At 38.0% G+C, this 24,404-nt stretch overlaps 1 protein-coding gene across 2 annotated transcripts in view; it reads left to right on the top strand.

The window, feature by feature from the left end:
• Positions 1-17,391, top strand: part of ARIH1 (ariadne RBR E3 ubiquitin protein ligase 1) — a 122,503-nt gene extending 105,112 nt beyond the window's left edge. For both annotated transcript variants that reach the window (XM_078333578.1, XM_035259139.3), the window contains 4 exons: positions 3,308-3,365; positions 11,584-11,844; positions 12,909-13,021; positions 14,023-17,391. In XM_078333578.1, coding sequence (XP_078189704.1) covers positions 3,308-3,365; positions 11,584-11,844; positions 12,909-13,021; positions 14,023-14,107 — 517 coding nt within the window. In that variant the 3' untranslated portion in view covers positions 14,108-17,391. The remainder of the gene's footprint in view (positions 1-3,307; positions 3,366-11,583; positions 11,845-12,908; positions 13,022-14,022) is intronic.
• Positions 17,392-24,404: the final 7,013 nt, after the last annotated feature.

Below are 24,404 nucleotides of genomic sequence, written 5' to 3' on the forward strand. Positions count from 1 at the left end.
AAATCTGAAAGGGGTACAGTACAAATGATGGATAATGAAGAATGAAGAATTGCTGGACCAGAGGCATCAAAAATGTTGCCTGTGTTTTGTGTTTACCCATGCTGACATTGCAAGTGAATCATGCTATTCTTTCCTATTTATATCTGAAAATGCCTCAGAATTCTCAAAATAGCATTTCAAGTAGCATTAACAGTCACCTGAGTTAGAAGTATAGATGAATTCTAAATATTTGCCTGTCTGGTCTTAAAATCCTTAATAATGTTGTCAGGATAAAGCCCAGAATGAGATGAGGCTTACAAGTATATTAAAAATACATCAGCCAGGCACAATGGCTCATGCCGGTAATCCCAGCACTTTGGGAGACTAAGGTGGATGGATCACTTGAGCTCAGGAGTTCAAGATCAGCCTGGGCAACGTGATGAAACCCCATCTCTATAAACAATTCAAAAATTAGCTAAGCATGGTGGCTTGCACCCATAGTCCCGGCTACTCAGGAGGCTGAGGTGGGAGGTTGCAGTGAGCCAAGATCGTGCCACTGCACTCCAGCTTTGGTGACAGAGCAAGACCCTGTCTCAAAAAAAAATCTCTCTCTCTCTCTCTCTCTCTCTCTCTCTCTCTCTCTCTCGTTTTTAAGGATCTAATAGGAAGAAGTGTTAATAGTTGACAAGTAGAGGTTGGGGGAGCAGTCTTTCAGCTGAGTTGTTGCCAGGAGAGGATTATAATCTACCCAGAGGGAAAATAAACTAATAAATCTCCAAACCTAGATGAATTTTCTTTGGGTTACTTTATAAACTTAAAAATGAGCTTAATGGGCCATTGTTGATTATTTCTGAGTAATTTTGGAAAATAGAGAAATACCAAAGACTAGAAACATAAAACATAATTTCAAACATCCAAAATGTGTGATTAATTCTACAAAGTGCGTGTGAACCATGTAACTTAATTTTTTTCCTCATTTGAAACCCCAGAATCAAATGATATCACTAGGATAGTGGGTTCAGGGATTTTTTTCTAGATTTCATTAAGGTATCAGTGTGGGCTGAGAAGTTTGGGACGTCAGCAGTGAATATGGGGGGAATATTTGCGATTGATTGAATGACCATTTCTTGGAGTACACATAAATAGATTTGTATCTTCCTTGTGGAATTTTGTGGGTTTTTTGTTGGTTTCTTTTTGTTTTTACAGTGTGTGTGTTTTTTTGTTTTGTTTTGTTTTTGAGATGGAATTTTGCTCTTGTTGCCCAGGCTGGAGTGCAATGGTGCGATCTCAGCTCACCACAACCTTCCCATCCCAGGTTCAAACAATTCTCCTGCCTCAGCCTCCCAAATTGCTGGAATTACAGGAACGTACCACCATACCCGGCTAATTTTGTATTTTCCGTAGAGATGACGTTTCACCATGTTGGCCAGGCTGGTCTTGAACTCCTTGACCTTAGGGGATCTAACGCCTTGGCCTCCCAAAGTGCTACGATTACAGGTGTGAGCTGCCGTGCCCGACCGTTGTGGAATGCCTTAAAGGCTTGCTAAAAGGCTTTGTCATTTTTTTTTTTCTTTAAATAAATATATATACTGCTTTCCTCATTTTACTGATGACTTACTTGAACTAATATAAAAATCTTGGGCCTAGCACAGTGGCTCACAGCCGTAATCCCAGGACTTTTGGGAAGCCAAGGTGGGCGGATCACCTGAGGTTGGGAGTTTGAGACCAGCCTGACCATCATGAAGAAATCCTGTCTCTACTAAAAGTACAAAATTAGCCAGGCATGGTGGTGTATACCTGTAATCTCAACTGTTTGGGAGGCTGAGGCCAGGAGAGTTGCTTAAACCTGGGAGGCGGAGGTGGCAGTGAGCGAACATCACCCCATTGCACTCAATCCTGGGCAACAAGAGCAAAACTTTGTCTCAAAAAAAAAAAAAAAAAAATGGGGGGGGCGGATCTTACACATTTGGAGGTAACATCAAAGAGAGATGTTGAATACATTATTAACTCTTAAAATCCTGAAGAACTTGACAGGCTCAAATAAGAGCTCTAATTAAACTCAGATATCTTTCTTTAGATCTAAAAAGATCACTGTAAAAATTTCTGAAGACATGACAAAGCATATGAGCAGTTTTCTCACTGGTTAAGAGCGTAAGTGTCTATTGGGAGACAGACAAAAGTTTAATTCCCAGCTCTGAAACTCTGTAGTTATATGACCTTAAGTGTGTTACCCATCCTCTCTAAATTTTATTCTTCGTCTTCTCAATGAAGAAAATAACATATATTTCATAAAGTGTTTAAGGGATTAAATGTGTTAGTACAATTAAAGTCCTTAGCCAAGTGCATGGTATATAGTAAGCACTCAGGAAATAGCTGCTCCCATAATGTAGGCTCCCATCACTGAGGTACAGTCACCACAACAGGGGAAGTGCAGGTTTAATTCATCTATGCTCTGAGCTGACCTCTCTGGATATGTTTTCCCCTTCCCACTATTTTGTATGTCGTGCAGTCTTAGATGACTGAAAAACTAATAGCAAAGCACATAGCACAGCATCTATTTATTACATGGTAGGTTGTCAACTGTTGGTTCTCTGTGATTTATAAAATAGCAGATAAAGTGAATAATCCTGGAAAATTAGAAATTTTGCCTAAATAACAGATGGCCTAAAAGATAAGATCATCTCTTTCTCAGAAACTTGAGTTAGAAATTCAGACAAGGCTGGGCGCAGTGGCTCAAGCCTGTAATCCCAGCACTTTGGGAGGCCGAGGCGGGTGGATCACAAGGTCAAGAGATTGAGACCATCCTGGTCAGCATGGTGAAACCCCGCCTCTACTAAAAATACAAAAAATTAGCTGGGCATAGTGGCGCGTGCCTGTAATCCCAGCTACTCAGGAGGCTGAGGCAGGAGAATTGCCTAAACCCAGGAGGCGGAGGTTGCAGTGAGCCGAGATCGCGCCATTGCCCTCCAGCCTGGGTAACAAGAGCGAAACGCCATCTCAAAAAAAAGAAAAGAAATTCAGACAACAGTCAATAAAAATTCTGGAGTGACAGTGTTTTCTAATAATTATAGATGAGCTGATTTGAAATGGACTGCCTCAAGAGGTTGGGAATGTCCTATCACTGGATACAGAACTAATTTACTATTTTAGAGAGTATTCAAACACTAGATATGGGTTAGAACAGTTCCTTTCAGCCTGCTATTTTTACTGTTGGTTTCAGGTAATCTGTAAATCCAGGTTAAAATTCTGTGATTTTTTTTTTTTTTTTTTTTTTTTTTCCTTTTCATTGATTTTTTTTCTTTATGGACTCCTCTTTATTTACTTGAAGGTACAACTGTAATCGCTATAATGAGGATGATGCAAAGGCAGCAAGAGATGCACAGGAGGTAAGTATATGTATTACAGGATAATAGTTGACTAAGAATATACATTATATATTCATTAGGGAATTTTGTCTCATTCTGTCACTGGAGTGCAATGGCACAATATTAACTCATTGGAACCTGTGTCTCAGCCTCCTGAGTAGCTGGGATTACAGGCCTGTGCCACCACACTTGGCTAATTTTTTTTATTTTTACTAGAAACAGTGTTTCACCATGTTGGTCAGGCTGGTCTCAGAACTCCTGACCTTATGATCTGCCCGCCTTGGCCTCCCATAGTGCTAGGATTACAGGCATGAGCTACCACACTTGTCCCAGGGAATAATTAAGTAGAAGTTTTCAATTCTGAAAGATTCATGAAAGACATTCCAATAAATATTGGATATCTACTTACATTTAGAAAGGGAATCTTATTCAAAAGGATAATTATCAAGAACATTCTTGGTTTTTTGGGAGGGTTTTTTTTTTTTTGAGGTGGAATCTTGTGCTCCTGTCACATAGGCTGGAGTGCAGTGGCGTGATGTTGGCTCACTGCAGCCTCTACCTTCCAGTTTCAAGCAGTTCTCCTTCCTCACCCTCCCAGGTAGCTGGGATTATAGGCATGCACCACCACACCCGGGTAATTTTTGTATTTTTGCTAGAGATGGGGTTTCACTGTGTTGGCAAAGCAGGTCACGAACTCTTGAACTCAGGTGATCCACCCACTTCAGCCTCCCAAAGTGCTAGGGTTACAGATGTGAGCCATCGTGCCTGGCCAAGAACATTCTTATTTATAGTAAGTTTATTTTCTTTTAATTAATGTAGTCACATAGCACATTTCAGCTTTTGGTAGTCTTGCTTTCAATATCCCTCCTACCCCAAGAAGAACAGTAGCAAACAGCATTTGTTAAATGGCCCTGGTGCTGTTTATAGGCAGTATCTTTCTCATTTAAATTTTTTAAACCTTATTGTTTAGCTGGGCATGGTGGCACATGCTTATAGTCCTAGCTACTAGGAAGGCTGAGGTAGGAGAATCAATCGCTTGAACACAGGAGATGGAGGTTGCGGTGAGCTGAGATCACACCATTGTACTCCAGCCTGGGCAACAAGAGTAAAACTCTGGCTCAATAAAAGATAGAGGAAAAAAAAAACTTTATTGTTCATCAAGAAGCTCTAATAATATAGGTGAGCTGATTTGGAATGGAGTGACTCAGGAGTTGAGAAATTCCCTGTTGTTACATAGGGAAATGATGACCCACTGTTATAGAAGTGATCCAAACACTAGGTGTAGATTAGATTCTAAAGCACTTTTCATTTCTTTCAACCTGGTAATTCTATCAGAATTGTAGAACCTTGAAATTTAATAGTTTCTAAATTTAAATTCACCCATTCTATACTGAAATCCCCCAGTTGTCCCAGAAATACTCTTTTCAAATGGTTTTCCTAGCCAGGATGCAATCTAAAACATAGTTTGCATCCGTTTCATATTGTTTTACTTGTTAACATATCTTTAAAATGTATTTTCAATAAAAATATCATATAGAAATGAATATGTATGTAACCTAGTCTGTCGTATTATTAGAAGTGAAAGTTTTGTCTCTCACTTTTTAAAAAAGAGTAGGAAATTGGGCCCAGGCATGGTGGCTCACACCTGTAATCTCAGTACTTTGGGAGGCCAAGGCAGGCAGATCACCTGAGGTCAGGAGTTCACCAGCCTGGCCAACATGGTGAAACCCTGTCTCCACTAAAAATACAAAAATTAGCCAGGCCTGGTAGCATGTGCTTATAATCCCATCTACTCAGGAGGCTGAGGCAAGAAAATCACTTGAATCCAGGAGGTGGAGGTTGCAGTGAGCAAAGATTGCACCACTGTACTCCAGAGTGAGATTCCATCTATAAATAATAAATAGTAAAATGACTGGGAAATTATATTTTATAATTATAAATGATTTTTCACAGACCTTCACAATGTTTTGGTACTTTTAAAGGGGGAAAACATCCCTACAAATTCAATATTGATTTAAATTATATTTATTATAATATTATTTAAATACTTATAAACAAAAACAAGCTATAAACTCTCAGGCTCTTGTACATCTCTACAACCAAACCAAGAGAACCACGAAATCAGTGAAACTCAAGTAAATTTTAATTTGGTAGATATTGTTGTTTGGGGTTTTTTAAATGTGTTATTACTGTACTAATAAATGTCATGAGATAACTTGTTCTCCCACCAATTTTTTTCTTTCTTAAATGATGTCCCTTAAGTCATATCCCACTTAACTTTCTCTATATTTCTATATTTCCAACATTAATTTTTATGATGCGTTATTTTACTTGCCCAGAATGTATTATGGATATATGTTCTTATCCTTTTTTCCCCCCATTAACCTGATGTAGTTATCTAGCCATATATGCTGTTTATCAACAGAGAAAATATATAAATGAGTTATCCTTGGCCTTATCAGGTCTTCATTTGGATGCCGGTAGAATCCCTGTCTAGGATCTACAGGGAGGGTGGGTTATGTCCATAGCTTCTGAGCCAGAGTCTACTGTTTAGATTCTAGATACTAAAATAAATTATTTTTTTATTTCACATCTGTTGGACTAAACTAGAATCTTCTATACCTATGAGAGTACAAGGAAAGATTTCCTATCACTCCATTGACCAATGTTTGATTGATTGATTGACTAACTAAACTGATTGGGAGCCACGTTTCCTGAAAGGATCATACGGTTGCATGGCTATCTGGCCTCCTCATCTTTCCCCACTACCAAGCTGTGGCCTAGCATTTACTGGGGGTTGTATCTGAAAAATTACTAGAAGTTTGATATGTATTCAAAAGATCCTGCGTGGTACCTTGACTGCCTTGTAAAATATGTACCTATGTTACAGAGAATTGTTAATTTGGTATATTGTACCACAGTGTTGAGAGCGGTGGATATTCAAATCTTCTTGCCTTCTAGACTAAGCCCAGCAAACTTTTTCTGTGAAGAGTCAGATGGTATATATTTTTAGCTTTGCATACTACATAGTCTCTGTTGTGACTGCCCAACTCTGCCTCTGCTCTTGTAATGCTAAAGCAGCTGTAGAGTAAATTAATAGGTATGACTATTCTGAGTAAATTTTATTTACTGGCTGGGTATGATGGCTCAAACATGTAATTCTAGTGCTTTGGGATACCCAAGGATCACTTGAAGCCAGCCTGAGCAACATGAGACTCTGCATATCTACAAAAAAAAAAGGGTTTAAAATTAGCCATGCATGGTGGTGTGTGCTTATTGTAGCCTTAGCTACTTGGGAGCTGAGGTGGGAGGATTGCTTGAGCTCAGGAGTTTCAGGCTGCAGTGAGCCATGATCATGCCACCACGCTTCAGCCTGGATGATGGAAACCCTATCTCAGAACAAAAAACAACAAAGAAAGCAAAATAGTTTCATTTACAAAGACAGGTGGCAGGCACCTGGATTTGTCATGCAGGCCAGAGTTTGCCTGCCCCTGTTCTAAGCAGTTAAGTTCATATACTTCTCCCTGCTCCCCAAACTGTTTTCAGGTCACTGATTGCATTTCTCATTTCAGATTCTGGCATTTGGTTAGAGAATTTGTCTTGGTCAGGCTCAGTGGCTCATGCCTGCAATCCTAGCACTTTGGGAGGCCGAAGCAGGAGGATTGAGCTCAGCAGTTTGAGATCAGACTGGGCAGCTGAGACCCTGTCTCTACAGAAAATTTTTTAACAATTAGCCAGGTATGGTGATATACACCAGCTGAGGTAGAAGGATCACTTGGGCCTGGGAAGTCAAGACTTCAGTGAGCCATGGTTGAGCCACTGCACTCTAGCCCAAGCAACAGAGCAAGACCTTGTCTCAAAAAAAAAAAAAAAAAAAAAAAAAAAAAAGTCTTACTAGCAGTGATGATACGGGTTTTCTTTTTTCATGTTGAATTTTAGAGAGAAGCAGTTTCAGAATTCTTAGATTAAATCAAGTTCCATAGGATCATACATGTCAATATGGTAAGTGAAGGTTTCCATTTCATTTGGGGAATTTGACAGGCTTGAGAATATTAGTACTTTACAGGAAGATAAAATGCCAAGCAGATTTTCCACATATTTTCCGATTGGCATAATTTTCCTGTTCATAAGCATTGGTTTGATACCTACCTGACTCTCTTTTAAGAGCATGGCTGTGATTTTATTTTTTTCCTTGAGATGAGGGTCTTGTTCTTTTACTCAGACTGGAGTGTAATGGCATGATCATAGCTCACTGTAGCCTTGAACTCCTGGGCTCAAGTGGTCCTCCTGCCTCCTCCTCCCCAGTGGCTAGAACTAGAGGCAACTTGAGGTGTGCATCACCACACCCAACTCGTGTTGGTTTTTTGAAGAGTTTCAGTGTTGTGTAATGCTGGATCATGTGGTTAGCTAATTATGTGGTTCAGAATTAGTATTTCTAAGCAAGGGACCAACCATAGGACCAAGTAGTATCTGTTATTTGTAGGCTGTAAAACATGGGGAGAAAGACGAGGTAAGGGTAAAAGAAAAGAAATAACCTTTGTGTGTTGTTAAGAACCCCTTTGATAGTGGTTGCATTTAATAAGCATTTATTAATCATTTTCTACGAATCAGGTACTGGAAATACTTTACCTTTCTAAAAGTCCATTCCCTCTAGAGATTTATAGTATAATGGTAGTAGAGGCCTTATATGAATAATTTGTACAATATAATAATAATACAAAACAAATCTAAACTAGATACATTGTTTCTTTGATAACAATATACTTTATGTCTCTCTAAAGATCCTTTTAACAGAACTCTCTTACTACAGTTGACCCTTGAACAGTGCAGGGGTTAGGGACACCAGCATCCCATCCCCCACAATGGAAAATCCACATACCACTTTTGATTTTCCCAAAACTTACCTGTTTTATAGCCTACTGTTGACCAGAAGCCTTACTGATAACATAAATGGTCTATTAACACATATTTTATATGTTACATGTTTTATTATATTATGTTCCTAACAATGAACTATGCTAGGAAAAAGGTTATTTTAAAAAATTGTAAAGAAGAGAAAATGTGTTTATTTTTCTTTCTTTCTTCCTTTCCCTTTCCCTTTTCCCTTTTCCCTTTTCAAATGCAGTGGAGTCTTGCTCTGTTGTCCAGGCTGGAGTGCAATGGCATGGCTTTGGCTTACTGCAACCTTCACTTCCCGGGTTCAGGTGATTCTTCTGCCCCAGCCTCCTGAGTAGCTGTGATTGCAGACATCTGCCACAACACCTGGCTAATTTTTGTATTTTTAGTAGAGATGGAGTTTCACCATGCTGGCCAGACTGGTCTCGAACTCCCGATCTCAGGTGATCCGCCTGTCTTGGCCACCCAAAGTGCTGGGATTACAGGGTGAGCCACTGTGCCTGGCCAGCACCACTTTGGGACACAGGCGCCTGTAATCCCAGCAACTCAGGAGGCTGAGGCAGGGAATCGCTTTAACCTAGGAGGTGGAGGTTGTAGTTTGTGCTATTGCACTCCAGCTTGGGCAACAGAGCAAGACTCCATCTAAAAAAAGGAAGGAAAAGAAAAGTGGATCATCATAAAGGTCTTCATGTTGAGTAGGCTAAGGAAAAAATGATTATCATTAAAGGTCTTCATGTTGAATAGGCTGAGAAGGAAAGTACAGGAGGGCTTGGTTTTGCTGTCTCAAGTGGCACAGGTAGAGGAAGTGGAAGGGAATTCAGGAGTTGCAGATAGACTCGTTGTAACTTTACAGAAATACGTAATAATCTGTTTTGCCTTTTCATTTCTCTAAAAATGTTTCTATATAATAACAATCCTCCTTCTGTTTGCTTTAGTTTAATAGAAGGGTCCGTTCATAAAGAAGTCCAAAGCAGTCTTAAGTAATCAGAACCCCTCTGTCAAATTGTCGAATGTCAATTTATTTTCTGGCACTGGTTTGGAAGCAGCTCATCTCCATCAAGTGGTCTTTTAATTCCTCTAGTGTGTTGTCTGTTAGCTAATCCTTCACCTCCCACCTATTTTTTTTTTGCCATATCCACAATCTCTTTCATGATTTCCTTGTTGGGCTCTCTTGTAGATTCTGTGAAGTCATCACATCTGGACACTGTTTTCTCTACCAGGAGTTTATTGTTTCATCAGGCTTGATTATATCACGTTTTTTTTCTGTAACGATGACATCTTCAATGGTCCACTCCTTCCCAACTTTCATGTTCTCTTCTCTAGCATTGACAGTCCTTTCCAGAGGACCATGTTTATCTTTACATTTGTTTACATTTCTCTCAACTGTGAATGGTACCATATACAGTCTGTAAGAGTTTGTGTACCTAAGTTTTGATAAATCTTAACTTTTTATTAATAGATTTATGTATATTTTATGGTAGTAAATGATAAGATAGACTACATATGTTTTATGCATTCATGACAACGCTTTTTCTTAATTTTGGTTTGTCTGCAAGTGTTTTCAAATTGTTGCAAACCTCCAAAAACTATTTCAATTTATTTATTGAAAACCATCCACATATAAGTGGACTCACACAGTTCAATCCTTTGTTATTCAGGGGTCAACTGTATATGTTTTAAAGCAATACTCTGTTGGTATCAACTATCTATAGTTCAAATATCCCTAGTTATCTTAAATTTTCTTTTATAGTTGGTTCAGATTGGGATCCACATAGGTCCACACATTGGATTTAATTGATACCTATTGAGTCTCCTCTACCTGTTGGTCCTTCTCTTACCCACCTCCTTGCGGAAACTAGATCTTGTCCTGTAGAGTTTCCTACATTATGGATTTTGCTGGTTGCAACTGCATGGTGCCATGTAATAGGTTCTTCTGTCCCTGCATTTTCTGAAACCGTTAATTAATTCAAGAAACTTGATCAAATTCAGACTCAGTGATTGGGGGGGAACCCAGAATACTTAATTGATTATACTTTGTATTGTATTATATCAGGAGTTACATGGCATGTAGTTGCCTCTATAGTTATCTACTTAATATCTCTGCTTTTTGCTTTTTTTACATCTTGTTGCATACTGTCAAATAGTGCCACCCAATAGAACATTTTTGTAATGATGTAAATGTTCCTTATCACCAGTGTCTAATTTGGTAACTGCTAACCACATGTGACTATTGAGCAATGAGGAACTGAATTTTTAGTTTCTTAAATTTAATTTTAAATAGTCAATGTGTGGCTTGTGGCTAGTGTGTTGGAAAGTACAATTAATAGAAGAGTTTTCAAGAGCATTAAATAGCAAAAGTAGCAATAGATGTCTATTTCTGATTTTAGCCTGAATCACAATACTGTCAGTAAATCAGCTTTTAAAATTATTAATATTTTTAATGGACAAATAATAATTATACACATTTATGGAGTGCAGTGAAATGTTTTGAAATATGTAAACAGTGGAATTATTAAACTGATTATCATATTGCCTTGCCTTAAAATTTTTGTGGTGAGACATTTGAAATGATACTTATTTCAAAATATATATTATTATTGACTGTATTCACGCTGCTATGCAATAGATCTCAAAACTTATTCCTTCAGTCTATCTGAAACTTGTACCCTTTGGTCACCAACTCCCCATTCCTACCCTTTTATTCCCCTAAGCCTTTGGTAACCCATCATTATACTCTGTATGTCTATCGGTTCAACTTTTTTAGTTTTTACATATAAGCAAGATCATGTAATACTTCTTTTCTGTGCCTGGCTTATTTCATTTAGTGTAATGTCTTCGAAGTTCATCCATGTTGTTAAAAATAACAGTCTCCTTTTTTGAGGCTGAATAATAATTAAGTATGTATGTGTGTACATATATGATGTTTTCTTTCTCTGTTCATCCATTAATGGACACTTAGATGGATTCCATATCTTGGCTGTTGTGAATAATGCTGCAGTGAACATGAGAGTACAGAGATCCCTTTGACATACTGATTTCAGTTCCTTTTCATAGTATACCCAGTAGTGGGATTGCTGGATTCTGTGGTAGTTTTGTTTGCAGTTTTTTGAGGAACTTCCCCATACTATTTTCCATAATGGCTATACTAATTTAAATTCCCATCAACAATGTATCAAGAGTTTCCCTCTTTCTTCATCATTGCTAAGATTTACCTTTCATCTTTTTTATAAAAACCATTCTAACAGGTGTGAAGTGATACCACATTGTGGTTTTAATTGATATCAGTTTTTGTGTACAGTTTATATGTTATAATTATATCACTCAATTTTTCTTAATGGGACAGCGATCTAGGGCAGCCCTGCAGAGGTACCTGTTCTACTGTAATCGCTATATGAACCACATGCAGAGTCTACGTTTTGAGCACAAACTGTATGCTCAGGTGAAACAGAAAATGGAGGAGATGCAACAGCACAACATGTCCTGGATTGAGGTGCAGTTCCTGAAGAAAGCAGTTGATGTCCTCTGCCAGTGTCGTGCCACACTCATGTACACTTATGTCTTCGCTTTCTACCTCAAAAAGAATAACCAGTCCATTATCTTTGAGGTAAGAGTAGTTCCAGAGTGAGGAAAAAGCCCACTTTGTATCATAGGACTACCTGGTCTTTCCTACATAAGATAGTTTTCAGTGTTCTTGTTTGTTCAGAAAATGTAGGTAAAATAAATGTATTTATTATAAAGACACAAGAAATTTCTATTTCCTGTCCTAAATTATATTCAGATCGATGTGGTTTAGCCAGCTAGTGATTATGTATGCAGGTCTGGAGTCAACCCTAGATTTTAATCTTCACTTTATTATATTTTAGTTTTGCTGATTTCGAGCAAATTACCTAACCTCTCATTTCTCCATTTTAAAGTGAGGATAGTACCTTTCTAGGTTATTACTGGGTTTAAGTGAGACAATTTGTGTTAACTGCTATACAGCACTTGGAACATCATAAGTTCTCAGTAAAAGCCTTTATTCAGGCAAAACTGACCCTGCAATATTAGAAGTTCACGTGGTGGTTATCTTTCGTAGAGAACTAACGACTAAAAAGCTAGCTTTTAGCAGTAAAGGTTTTCTCAAGTAAAGATGCTCATTTAAAATTGATGCATAAAACATTGATATCTATAGATGACTAGACAATAAGACTGACTAGCAGATGGGACTTTAGTTGGGTAACATGTACAAAAACAGCCATAGTAGTAAAGGATGATACAATTTGAATCTTCCATACAGTGTTCTCTTACAAGAAATAAGTATAGCCAGATGTAAGCAATAATAGGTTTCTATTTTTTCTCAAGTTTCCCTTTGAGTTTTTAGCAAAGAGCAGCTCTTGGAACTAGAAGAGTCCAAAAGACATTTTAAATCTTTTCAAATGGTCTTCAGTGTTCCTCCAAAAGTAATGGGTGAAATCTTTAGTTCTTTTAACATTTAAAAAAAATGTTCTGGAAAAGAACAAACAAGTTATTAGAGAGGAAAGCCACATAGAGCTTTACAGATGCAGTTAAACCACCTGTGAAAATTATGGAGTCAGTTTTGAGAGCAGTCTGTAGTCAACAAAACAGTGAAAATGGTTTCTCTTTTAGCTTTATTTTGAAGCCAAAATTTACTTCGTATTCTTTTTACAGAATAACCAAGCAGATCTAGAGAATGCCACAGAGGTGCTCTCGGGCTACCTTGAACGAGACATTTCCCAAGATTCTCTGCAGGATATAAAACAGAAAGTACAAGACAAGTACAGGTAATTTTCTTTTTAAGCTGTTGAGTAAAACTCTCTGCTAGTGATGATCTAGTATGTATGCCTTAGTGGTAAAGTTCAGTGATAATGAAACTGGGTTTAGCATATCCAGCAAGTGAGCTGCTGCCATGTTTCTCACAGATTGCTTCTGTCTATTGAGCACTGAATTGCAGGTAGTGGTACTGGTGAAGGATAGAGGAGTAATTCGCCCATTTATTTTACTGGTTAATTATGCTTCTGTTCAATTATTTAGTTGCTACCTTGCAAGGAAGAAATAACCCAAAAAAGGCAAGTGGTCTTCAGGATGGATGTTGGTCTTAGCTTGCAAATCCTATGTATGGGTCATGGCTATGCACAAATGAGCTATGGAAACTTACTTTTTAGAGTTTTTATTAGATTTTTAGAAATATATATCTAAGGAGATGTTTACTTTGTCCTAGGAGTAGGTGATTTTTCAAGACGTGCAAAATGTATGATTTCTCAACATGAAGCTCTTTTTCCCGAAAGTGGCAAATGCTAGTATCTTTTGAAAGTAGTAGGAAACTTGGGGAGTTTGGAAGACTTGGACATTTAGTCCTAACCAGTATTTTCCCTTCCCTTAGCCAATTTTAGCTTCTATAATGTGTTTATAGTACTTTTACAGTTAACAAAGATATTAAGGATGTGAATAAATAAACCATGAAATTATTTCTGAATCTGTTTATCTGCAGAACTGTGGGATTGAATTATGATTTCTAAGGTCCATCAGAACTTGTAACACCTTACTACTTTAAAATTAATTTCCATGGAATTCTGGCTTTCAGAAAATACGTTTTTTTTTTAAATGTTAGAAGCAGCTTGATGTCTCTGTACATCTAGACCTGAACATGTGCCTATTAAAATTAAAAATAGGTGCTTAGTTCCGAGTCTGGATAAACGATAGGGATGCCTTAAAAAATAAGTAAATGCCTCTTTTTTTTATTATTAGAGGCTGACAACAAGTTTTTTTTTCTCTTTGATTACAGATACTGTGAGAGTCGACGAAGGGTTTTATTACAGCATGTGCATGAAGGCTATGAAAAAGATCTGTGGGAGTACATTGAGGACTGAGAATGGCCCTGCATAAAATGAACTCTGAAAACTTTACCATCTAGAGTGCTCATGCAATTAAAACAAAACAAACACAAACAAGGAGGCACTAAGCCTATTCTGACACCACTGGTCTGTAGTACCAGAATCGTTTTGTTAACGGAAAGTTTAAGTAAATTATATTGTAATAAAAAAGGTAGATAAACCATTGTACAACAGTATTCTAGGCCGCCAACAAAAGTGTGACAGACACACTAAAAGCCCTCCAACTTTAACTTGTAACGTAGCTTCATTCTCAAAGCTGACTCCTTTTTTCTTTTTCTTTTCCTTGAGTGTAGTACAGTTAAAATTTCAAACAGCTCCTTGACACTGCTTTTCATGTTCAGACCAGCCATTTTGTTGTACTTTGGTAAAGGACCTCTTCCCCTTCCTCCCCTACACATACAAATACACCCACACACAGACTGACTCTCTTTCTCTCATACCCCAAGGTCATGAGTGAATGATGCTTAGTTCCTTGTAAAGAAAATCTTGGGATGGGGAAAGCGGGGTAGGCAGCAAGAGGATTCAACAAACAAAAAAACATAAAAACTTTGTATATGACTTTTAAAACGAGGACAACACAGTATTTTTCAAAATTGTATATAGTGCATATGCATGGACAAAGCAAGCGTGGCACGTGTTTGCATAATGTTTAATTACAAAAAAATATTTATTCTTTAAAAATCTTCAAGATTATGTCTATTTGCTGTGCATTTTCTTTCAATTTGCTTATCTTTCCAGGGTTGGGGTTGGGATAAAAGGTGTGTTGGTTTAGCACCTCTGGAAGACCTATCTAGAGCTCTTTCACTTTCCTGAGGTTACTTTGCCCTTTCTGGTTTTGGTATGCCTGTTGCTGGCCATGGGCCTCATGCCTTGAATTCCTGCTCTTGATCAGGGACAAGGGAGGTCAAGCTCTGACTAAATGCCGTGACCTGATTAAGGGCTACAGCAGGGAGTTTTGCTATAGTACGTGAATTAACCTGTTCCCAACCTAATCCCCCCTCATGGCATCATGCCTCTACCCAAACCTTTGTGTGCCCATGTTTTGCACACAGCTCTAGGCTTCCTGAGTTCCCTGTCACAACCAATGGAAGCATTTTTAAATTTCTTTTCCTTTTTGGTTTTCCCTTAATTGCTGCTTTGAGCCTTTTCAGATTTTAGTTGTGGCTCATCTGTCACCCCTTCTCTACATTAGGGTGTCAAAGAGAATGTTTTGCTTTAAATATAAATAGCCATTCATTTAGTCTCAGATTGTGAATTTAAAATGGCGGATACTGAAATTGCTTGTGTGTATTGCTGTGGGTTCGGTTTAAAGGCAAATACCCCTAGAACATGATACTCCCATCTAGTGCATTTAAATAGAAATCACTGAGTTTGCTGCTTTTTTATTGTCAGCAGATAGGAGAATTAATAATGCATTTTAGCTGTGATGTCCCTTTTTATGAAATTTCTACTAAGAGCTATGTTAAAAGTAAAGGATGGTGGTGGTTTTATTAACTATATACCTGTTTAGGCCATTCCGGCTGTGGTATTTTTCAATAGGTCAGCATCCGTAAATCTGTCAAGTTTTATATGGGAGTGCAGAGTGAACTAGGCAACTAGATTAAGAGGTCTAAATATGAAATGACCATTTGAGGCTGAGGACCTCTGTCTTCCTTTAAATGTCTTGTGCCTAGGGAGTGTTTACCATTTGTGAGGGCAGCTTTGTCTGCTCTTACATTGTACATCCTATTACTCCATTGGGAAGTAGGTTCACTTTCCTCTGGCCTTTTGCCTAAGTTAGGCTTTGCTGAATCAAACCCTACTTTTCCTTTTAGAAAAGGTTGTTACAGGAGATGTACTGGCAACTGTTCTTTTCCCGTCAGAAATCAGTGAATGTTTGCTGAGTATATTATGCTGCTTCCTTAAACCACTTGTTGCTTTAGGATCAACTTTACTTTTACCTTTTCTCCTTCCCTCCCTTGCCACATCAGGTGCAAATCTGAACTCAGTGTCTGCTTCTTCCATATGCTCATCTTCCTCCCCTCTTCCCCAATTATCCATATGACATTATTTTACTTCAAATGACAGCATTGATCTTACTTAAAAAGACATACATTAAAACTATGGAGTTTTTTTAAAGAAAGCCTAAGTTCCTTTCCCTGGTAACTTTTAAAAGCAGTCAGAGTTGCTATTATAGATAAATGTGGCTCCCTTAAAACGCTTTGTGTATGTGTGGTGTTCTAAAAAAAAAAATCTTACAGTTAACTTTGCAGTATCTAGGTTTGAGTGTCATAAACCTCTGCGTGTTCTGTTGCAACAAATATCCAAAAATTGTGTGTGCACGCTATAATACCAGTCTTCACCTGTGAAGGAACAGTGCTTTTTAGAGATGCTTTCTAGTTTCAGTGTTGGCATACTAACTGAGGGTATTGCAGTTATGGGTGCATTCTCTAATTTGTATGGATCAAGATGAACTGGCCCTTTCTACTTCCAAGCTTTTAACAGATACCATATTTGACAGAATTCCCAGAGTGAATTGCTTATGTTGTTAGTAACTTCATTACCCCCAGCTGGGTAAGTAAGCCGTATTGTTATGACAACTTCGCTGTTTCACCTACATTAAGTCTTTTTATCAGAGGGCTCTATTCACAGTAAGCACCAAGGTCTCCATGTCTTGAAGTCAGTTTCATTGTCTTTTGAAAAGTGCATGCTTCATTTGAACAATTCATTCAGCAGCAGATGGACTTTCAGTGACTTAAAATAAAAATGTGATCCAAAGCTCAGGATACAAACCACAGTGGTAAAATTGAGTAGCATATATCATCAGACTCTAAATTATCTGTAATTTGCCGCAACCCAGATTGTATGTGTTTTATGTGTGTTTAAATAAATATATTAAATACACGTGTATACATACACACATATGCAACAGATCCAAGACTGGCTGACTTCATTTGAAATGGTTGAATCTGCAGTGTAATAATGTGGTTCAACCATGATGAGGAACTGAAATTTAATACAAGAGAGAAAAGGAGTTAATGTAACAAATTCTTTTAGCTACAAATCCCGGTAATAGAGCACTTTGGGGATGGGATGGGGTGGGTTGGTGAGACAATCAGATTGGTAAATTGATTAAATGCTCCTAACCCTGTAATTTTGTGCATAGAGCACCCTGTGCTGTGGAAATAACTGTTCTTAGATTTCATTGTAACTGGACTGTTCAGGTTGCCCAGAGGGAAAGAACATTCCTAATTCTAATAAAATAAACGTTTATTTTGTTATTCCATTAGTTACTTATGTTTATTTTTGTAGTTAAAAACTGACTAAAGGTGGCTAGTAGCCACCAGTGTTATGTGCCTTATTCACTGTTCCCACTTAATATAAAATGTCAAAATTTGGTTCAGTTTCTTTGCAGGGAACTGTGAATGAGCCCATTCCCCCAACATTTAACTTGGTTAATGAAGCTTTCAGAGCTTTTTCTGAAAGCTTCCAATTTCTGCATCTCAAAAGTTGAATTTAAATTGTTTGTGTTGTAACATGATACAAAAATGCTCAATAGCTCTTTGAATGCCATTTTTTTAAAGAAAATACTTTAAAAGTAATTCTTAGCTAACCTCAAGATTCCTTCACGTTACTTTCATTTTAGCTCTCTTAAAGCTGTTACTTTATATAGGGATGAAGGGAGAGTTTTTCTTAAAGAAAGTCCCAAAGTTGGAGATACTTTGTCATTGATATTCTGGCCAAGTCCAGGTTTTAGGACAACTTAATTTACTCTTATTTGGATCTTTAATTATGAGAGTTTATCACTTTCCTCTTCAAAGCACTTCAACTTACTGTCTAAAACAAGTGGAAAAGAAATTGCCCTTTTTTATAAAGGAGGTAGATAAGGTTCACTGAGGTTAAATAACTCACTCAAATTTTTAGTGTCTTATACCTGAGACTTAACATCATACTACCTCTTTGTATCATATTTTCTTATTCTGGTTTCAGAATGATCTAGTATTCTGTACCAGGGAAGGTAGTTCTAAACTATATTGTACTTTTAAACCACATTAAAGACTATAAATGCCTATCAGTGCTACTGTTAGAGGTTGCTCTATACTATCTCTGATCTTTTATTTGTTGTTGGCAGTTTGCAACTAATGCGGCCCTGTGTTTTGCCTAATTGTTAGGCTACTCTTCTATCCATGGGTGGTTTCCTTCTCATCTTGCTGATTAAGGTAGGCAGTCCTCATGTGAAGACTGTCACATGGTAGCTGAGAATAAATGATTTAGTATGATTTGCTAAATAGTGCCCAAGTCATTTGCAGTTGTTAGTTTATTCAAATGAATTTCCAATGTAAAGAATTTTGGATAGTGTGCTGGAAATTGTTACAGGATTTGTTTTGTAACTGATAAAATGCACAGAACATCCCATATCCACTGGATCTCAGCATTTATCCTTGTGACCTTTTGAGGCTTTAAAAAGATAATAAGCAGTGAGTTTTATGAGAAAATTTTGGTACCTTGAAAAACAGGAAAACATGGGGACCCCTCAGATTTTTCATATATCTTTGGGGATAAAGTTGGTTATATCTGGTTTATTTTAAGGATTTTGCTTCTGTAGTTACCCAAGATGAAATAGCCATCTCAGAAATACTCAATTGGATATCAATCAAATAGTGCCTACCAGCGGAGTAAACATTAAGACAACTTTTGGATTTTTATTTTTTGCTTTTTTGTGGAGTTGGGTCCCATTTTTAAGGCAACTATTGTTGACCTCTAGGCAGTAGCATTTAAGATGGGAAAAATAATATGAGATTCATGTGAAAAGCAGTTTTCAGGCTATCATTTATTTAGGGCCACAGATAAGCTTATTTAGGATCATTTTCAGGGTAGGAGCCAGTTTGTTAATCAGTCACGCATTGATATGTAGCAGTCCTATCAATGCCACAACAATCTTATTCCCATAGTAATTCAGGGATCCCAAGTAATCCAGGAATCTCAAACTGAAATTGAACTGTCAACAAGAGCCAAGTAAATATTTTAGAAATAGACTACCCTGGACTAGCTGGGCTCCGAGAGGAGCCTGTAAAATCCAGACTTCATGTGAATTCTCTCAATTAAATGTGGGCCAAAGAAAAGCTGGCCATGGGCAGTTTTTTCCCCAGCTTCTGTTAGTCTTGGGTTGCAAATTAATGCCACTGTCCATGTACATTACCTAGACCAGTAATTCTTAAACTTGTCTGTGAATTGGAATCACTGAGAAGCTTTAAGAAATACTAGTGCCTGCGTCTCACCTTATGGAGGTTATGATTTAATTGCTTTGGGTAGGCATCAGTGTTTTTTAAAGCCCTTTCCCCATTCTCACCCCTAATTCCAGTGATTCTCATCTGCAGATTAGGTTGCAATCCTTGATCAAGAGAAAGGAGATCAACAACTCCAGATCATAAGGGACAAAATGATTCAAGGGAAATCGATGGGCTCAGAGTAGGGCCTCACTGGAGGCCCTAGTTGAATGTGTTTTGTGGAATAGTGCCTCCCAAGGCTCTGGTGTGCAGTGCCCAGTTTGATTTTTTGTCAGTTTTCTGGTAAGTGGTCCACCTTGGAGAAAATCACAAAACTAAAAGCCTTACCAAGAAGTAGAACTGACAAGCAGCCATGTTGACTGGCAGTGCCTTCTCTTACCAAGGGGGAGAAATCTAGGAAAGTAAATTAATGTAGAGTCTGGGCAAAGTTGAGTGGTTATAAGCAAAACTGTCATTAAGCTATTTGCATCAAGTCTTCACAATTCCACTTAGAGTTACTCTGTTTAGAGCACTTGGAGTTCACAAGTTTTCACTTCGTTCATTCTTTTGATAATCTTGTATTTTTATTCCAAGTGTGGTATAGAATTAAGAATATTGATATTTCTCAGCCATAGCTTTCCCTTTTGTAAAATGGTAATACTAATAGGAACTATAATTTGTTGAGTACTTTTTGCCAGATGCCTTACTTTTGTCTGTATCTTCCAAGCATTGTTACCCTATTTTTATGAGGAAAGACACTCATACACTACTAACTTACTCCAAAGTTACACATTTAGTATATAACAGGGCCATGCTTGTCTGACTCCGTATGTTCATTCTGTTATGCTGTTGTCTGTTACATAGGAATGTTGTGAGGATCAAAGAACATGTGAAAACAAAACCTGGTTACAATAATAAGCACACCAGTACTAACTTGGGCAAAAGATAAGGAACAGAGCTGTCTCAGAGACTCCAAAAGGCAGGATGAGATTGGACTGGGAACTAGAAAACCATTTTGGATCCCTAAAGTAGGATTGTCTGCGATCTGTACATCATTCTCTTACTGCTCTTACAGCTCTTACTGCTGCTTTTCCTGTCAGTCACCCCATAGCTCCAGGTAGTACATGTTAACTGTTCCAGACACATGACAGAACCAATCAGATCCATGAGGCAAGATCGTCAATACAAATGTGGATGTTGAGAGCTTACTCTATGGGAATGGAAAGGAGGTCTTGGAGATCATAGTTAACTGCGTTCACATCATGGAAATTGTCTTTGACTTAAATGCCCTGAAATTTTGATTTTTTAGATATATATAATGGTACATGATAGGTAATTGTGACTATTGAGTATTTACCAAATGCGCTGTGTCCATCTCGTTTTTTTTAAAGAGACAGTCTTGCTATGTTGCCAGGCTGGATGAACTCCTCGAGCAACCCTTCTGCCTCAGCCTCCTGAGTAGCTGGGATCATAGGCATGTGTCACTGCTCCTAGCTCTTCCATCTTAATCTTATGATGTAGTTACTGTTTTCACTTTATAAATAAGAAACTAGCTCAAGATGGATAGTTTCCCTGAGGTCATCCTGTTGGTGTCAGAATGAAGTTACAAACCTAGGTTGTATTCGTTACCACCCACAGTGCCAGGCACTGGAGGTACAGCAGCGAACACAAGGTCTGTTGGTTTGTCTGAAGTTCTTAACCTTGATTCCACAGACTCAGTGGATTGCCCAAGGCCACTCAACCAGTTAAGAGCGGAGGCTATTTGACCAGTATATCATTTTCACCACACGGTATCTGCTTCTCAGTCTTACCAAAAGCACCTGCTAAAATTACATATAGGCTGATTAGGGGACTTCAACCTAAGATTGCGCTGGAAACTCAATTCTTATCTTGACTCATCTCTTCAAAACAGATGCCTCTTTTGTTGGTAACCTCAGATCCACTGTTAAGAAGTACCCAAAGTATGCCTTTTTTCTCACATTCGAGAGCAACCCTAGCATTTTAATGAGTTAAGGAAGCCAGCCCTGCATTTCCAGAAGTCCAGCCTTATTTTGATCTGATGACGTTGGCTTTTCTTAAAAATTACTATTTTTTCTAGAGGTGGGGTATACATTGCCAAGGCTGGAGTATAATGGCTATTGACAGGCACAATTAGGGTGTGCTACTCCCATGAACTTCAGGACTGAAGCCATCATCCTGCCTCAGCCTCTTGAGACCTGAGACTGCAGGTGCATGCCACATGTCCAGCTGACATTGGCTTCATACACATAATATTTCCTCAGTAACAGTTTATGTCTTACTTGGCATCTGTAAAACCCTGTTTACTGATTACATGTTTAAAGGTTTGGTATTTACTCCAAGTCACCTGCCTTTAGCCATGAAGTATTCACGTTTCTTTCAGAGTAAGAATTTGGGGGGTGATTACAGAAATAAAACCAGGCCGGACGTGGCAGCTCACACCTCTAATCCCAGCACTTTGGGGGCTAAGGAGGGCAGATCACGGTCAGGAGTTCGCGACCAGCCTGGCCAGCATAATAAAACCTCATCTGTACTAAAAATACAAAAATTAGCTGGGCATGGTGGCGCGTGCCTGTAGTCCCAGCTACTTAGGGGCCTGAGGCAGGAATATCACTTGAACCCGGGGAGTAGTGGTTGCAGTGAGCCAAGATCGCACCACTGCACTCTAGCCTGGGCAATAGAGTGAGACTCCGTCTCAAAAAGAAATAGAAAACCAGCTCTTTATAATAGACAGTTTATCCCCCAGTAAGCTCCTTAGGCTACAAACATGTTTCTATAAGTTTCTGATTTCCTTCTGATAGGTTAAATTTGTTTCTGTATAACAACAGAGTAGTGCCCTTTAAGCCAGTTCAGTGCACATTAAATGGTGGTTCTTATGATTATGAATCTGAGGCTTGTGCTGTGAGGCTGTAGCTCTCTGGAGTCAATTGGCCAAGTGGGATTCCTGAGGACTGAGTAAACACACACACAGCAGGATTTTGTCCTAAGTTTTCTTAGGGATCCTATCCAAAAACACCGTTACTTGAATTTCCCAGTTTCGTCTTACAAGGAGACTGCCTTGCCATGTGTACTCCCACCTCTGTATGTCACATTATTTTCTCAGAGGAAGTACAGCGTAAAACAACCAGCATTTGTAGAGCACTTCTTGTGGGCCTTCTTGGGCAAATAGACATTCTAATGGAATGCTCTAAAATTGTTAAGTTCTTGCACTTGCTCTCAAGTCATTTATAATCTAATTGCTGGTCTTCCTGGTATGAACAAAGTTGTTTGCTTGTTAATAAATTCCTACCACATACCCAGACTTGTGGTTTATTTCTATCTAGGGAAAACATTAAAGAGTTTTCTAATAGGGAAGAATGATCTGAGTGTCTACTTGCTTTGGAAAAGAAGCCTGCTGTGGCTAGGAAATGATTTTGTATCAAAAAATCCTAGTACTAATTTGGAGTGTTGTAAAGGTCAGGATGGCAAATGATAGAGGATGGGATTAATGAAAGGTAATAGTGTTCTGCATGGCTCTGAATAATTTTTACTCCATCATTTTGACTAGCTTGCAATAAAGGAAGTTAAGTGTTGTACTTTTAAGGAAGTTCATGTACAAGTCAGTGCCTTACAATGGTCAAATGGTTGCTCACTAACCAATGGAAATAAATGACTGTTGTTTCCACAAAATTGCTTCACAGATTTTAAATGCTATCTCTGGGACACTGGACTGTGTGCCCTTTAAGATAAATTCCATAACCTGGCCCTGAACAGATTGGAGCCCAAAAATCTCACTGAAGCAGACAGATAATAGGCCAGTAAAGAGTTGGAGACAAACACTCCTGAATAGGAATCCACTACTTACCTTTATTTTAAATTGATGTATAGAAATTAATATTACTACAAAATGCACACATCTTAAGTGTTGATGTTTTGACAATTGTATACATCTGTGTAATAACTACCAAAAGAAGACATAAAATATTACAATTAACCCAGAAAGTTCTCATTTACCTTTAAATCATCCCTGAGCACCTCCCCACTCCAGTAATCACTTCCTGATCTTTATCACTAAAGATTTGTGTTAGCCGGGCGTGGTGGCTCACGCCTGTACTCCCAGCACTTTGGGTGGCTGAGGCAGACAGATAACAAAGTCAGGAGTTCAAGACCAGCCTGGCCAACATGGTGAAACCCCATCCTTAAAAAAATAAATAATTTGTTTTGCCTGCTTTTGGACTTCATATAAATGGAATTATATAATATTGTACTCTTTTGCATCTGGCTCCTTTCATGGATAATGCTTTAAAGACATCCACATGGATGTATCAGGACATTGTTCTTTATTGCTGAGTATTATTTCATTCTAAATACGCCACAATTTATTCATTCTCCTGTTGAAGGACTTTTAGGTTGTTTCCAGTTGGGGGCAGTTATGAATATGGATGCTATGGAGATTCTTACACAGCCTTTTGTTTTTGTTTTTTTGTGGATATATGTTTTCATTTCTCTTGGAAGAATACGAGTAGACAATTACTGGGTCATATGGTAAGTGTATGTTTTTAAGAAACTGCCCTTTTGTTCTCCAAAGTGGTTTTATCATTTTGTACTCTCATCAGTGATGTATGAGAGTTCCAGTTGCTTCACACATCTGTCAACATTTACATTGTCAGTGTTTTTAATATTAGCCATTTTAGCACGTGAAATAACATTTCAATTTACATTTCCCTGATGACTACTGATGTTGAGCACTTTTTCATAGGCTTATTTTTCCTTTGTATATCTTTCATGAAGTGTCTTTCATGTCTTTTCTCATTTTAAAGTCAGTGTCTTTTTATTGTAGGTATTATTCTTTGTATTCTGAATACAAATCCTTTGGTGGATATGCTATGAATTTTTTAAAAAACTGGTTTGTGTATTCACTTTCTTATTGGGATCTTATAATGAACAAAATTTTTGACAAAATCCACTTTATCAGTTTTTTATTTTATGGTTTTATGACCTCAAAGTCACAAAGAACATACTTTCTTCTA

The sequence above is a fragment of the Callithrix jacchus genome, chromosome 8 (genome assembly GCF_049354715.1).
Source record: "Callithrix jacchus isolate 240 chromosome 8, calJac240_pri, whole genome shotgun sequence".
Taxonomy (NCBI): domain Eukaryota; kingdom Metazoa; phylum Chordata; class Mammalia; order Primates; family Cebidae; genus Callithrix; species Callithrix jacchus.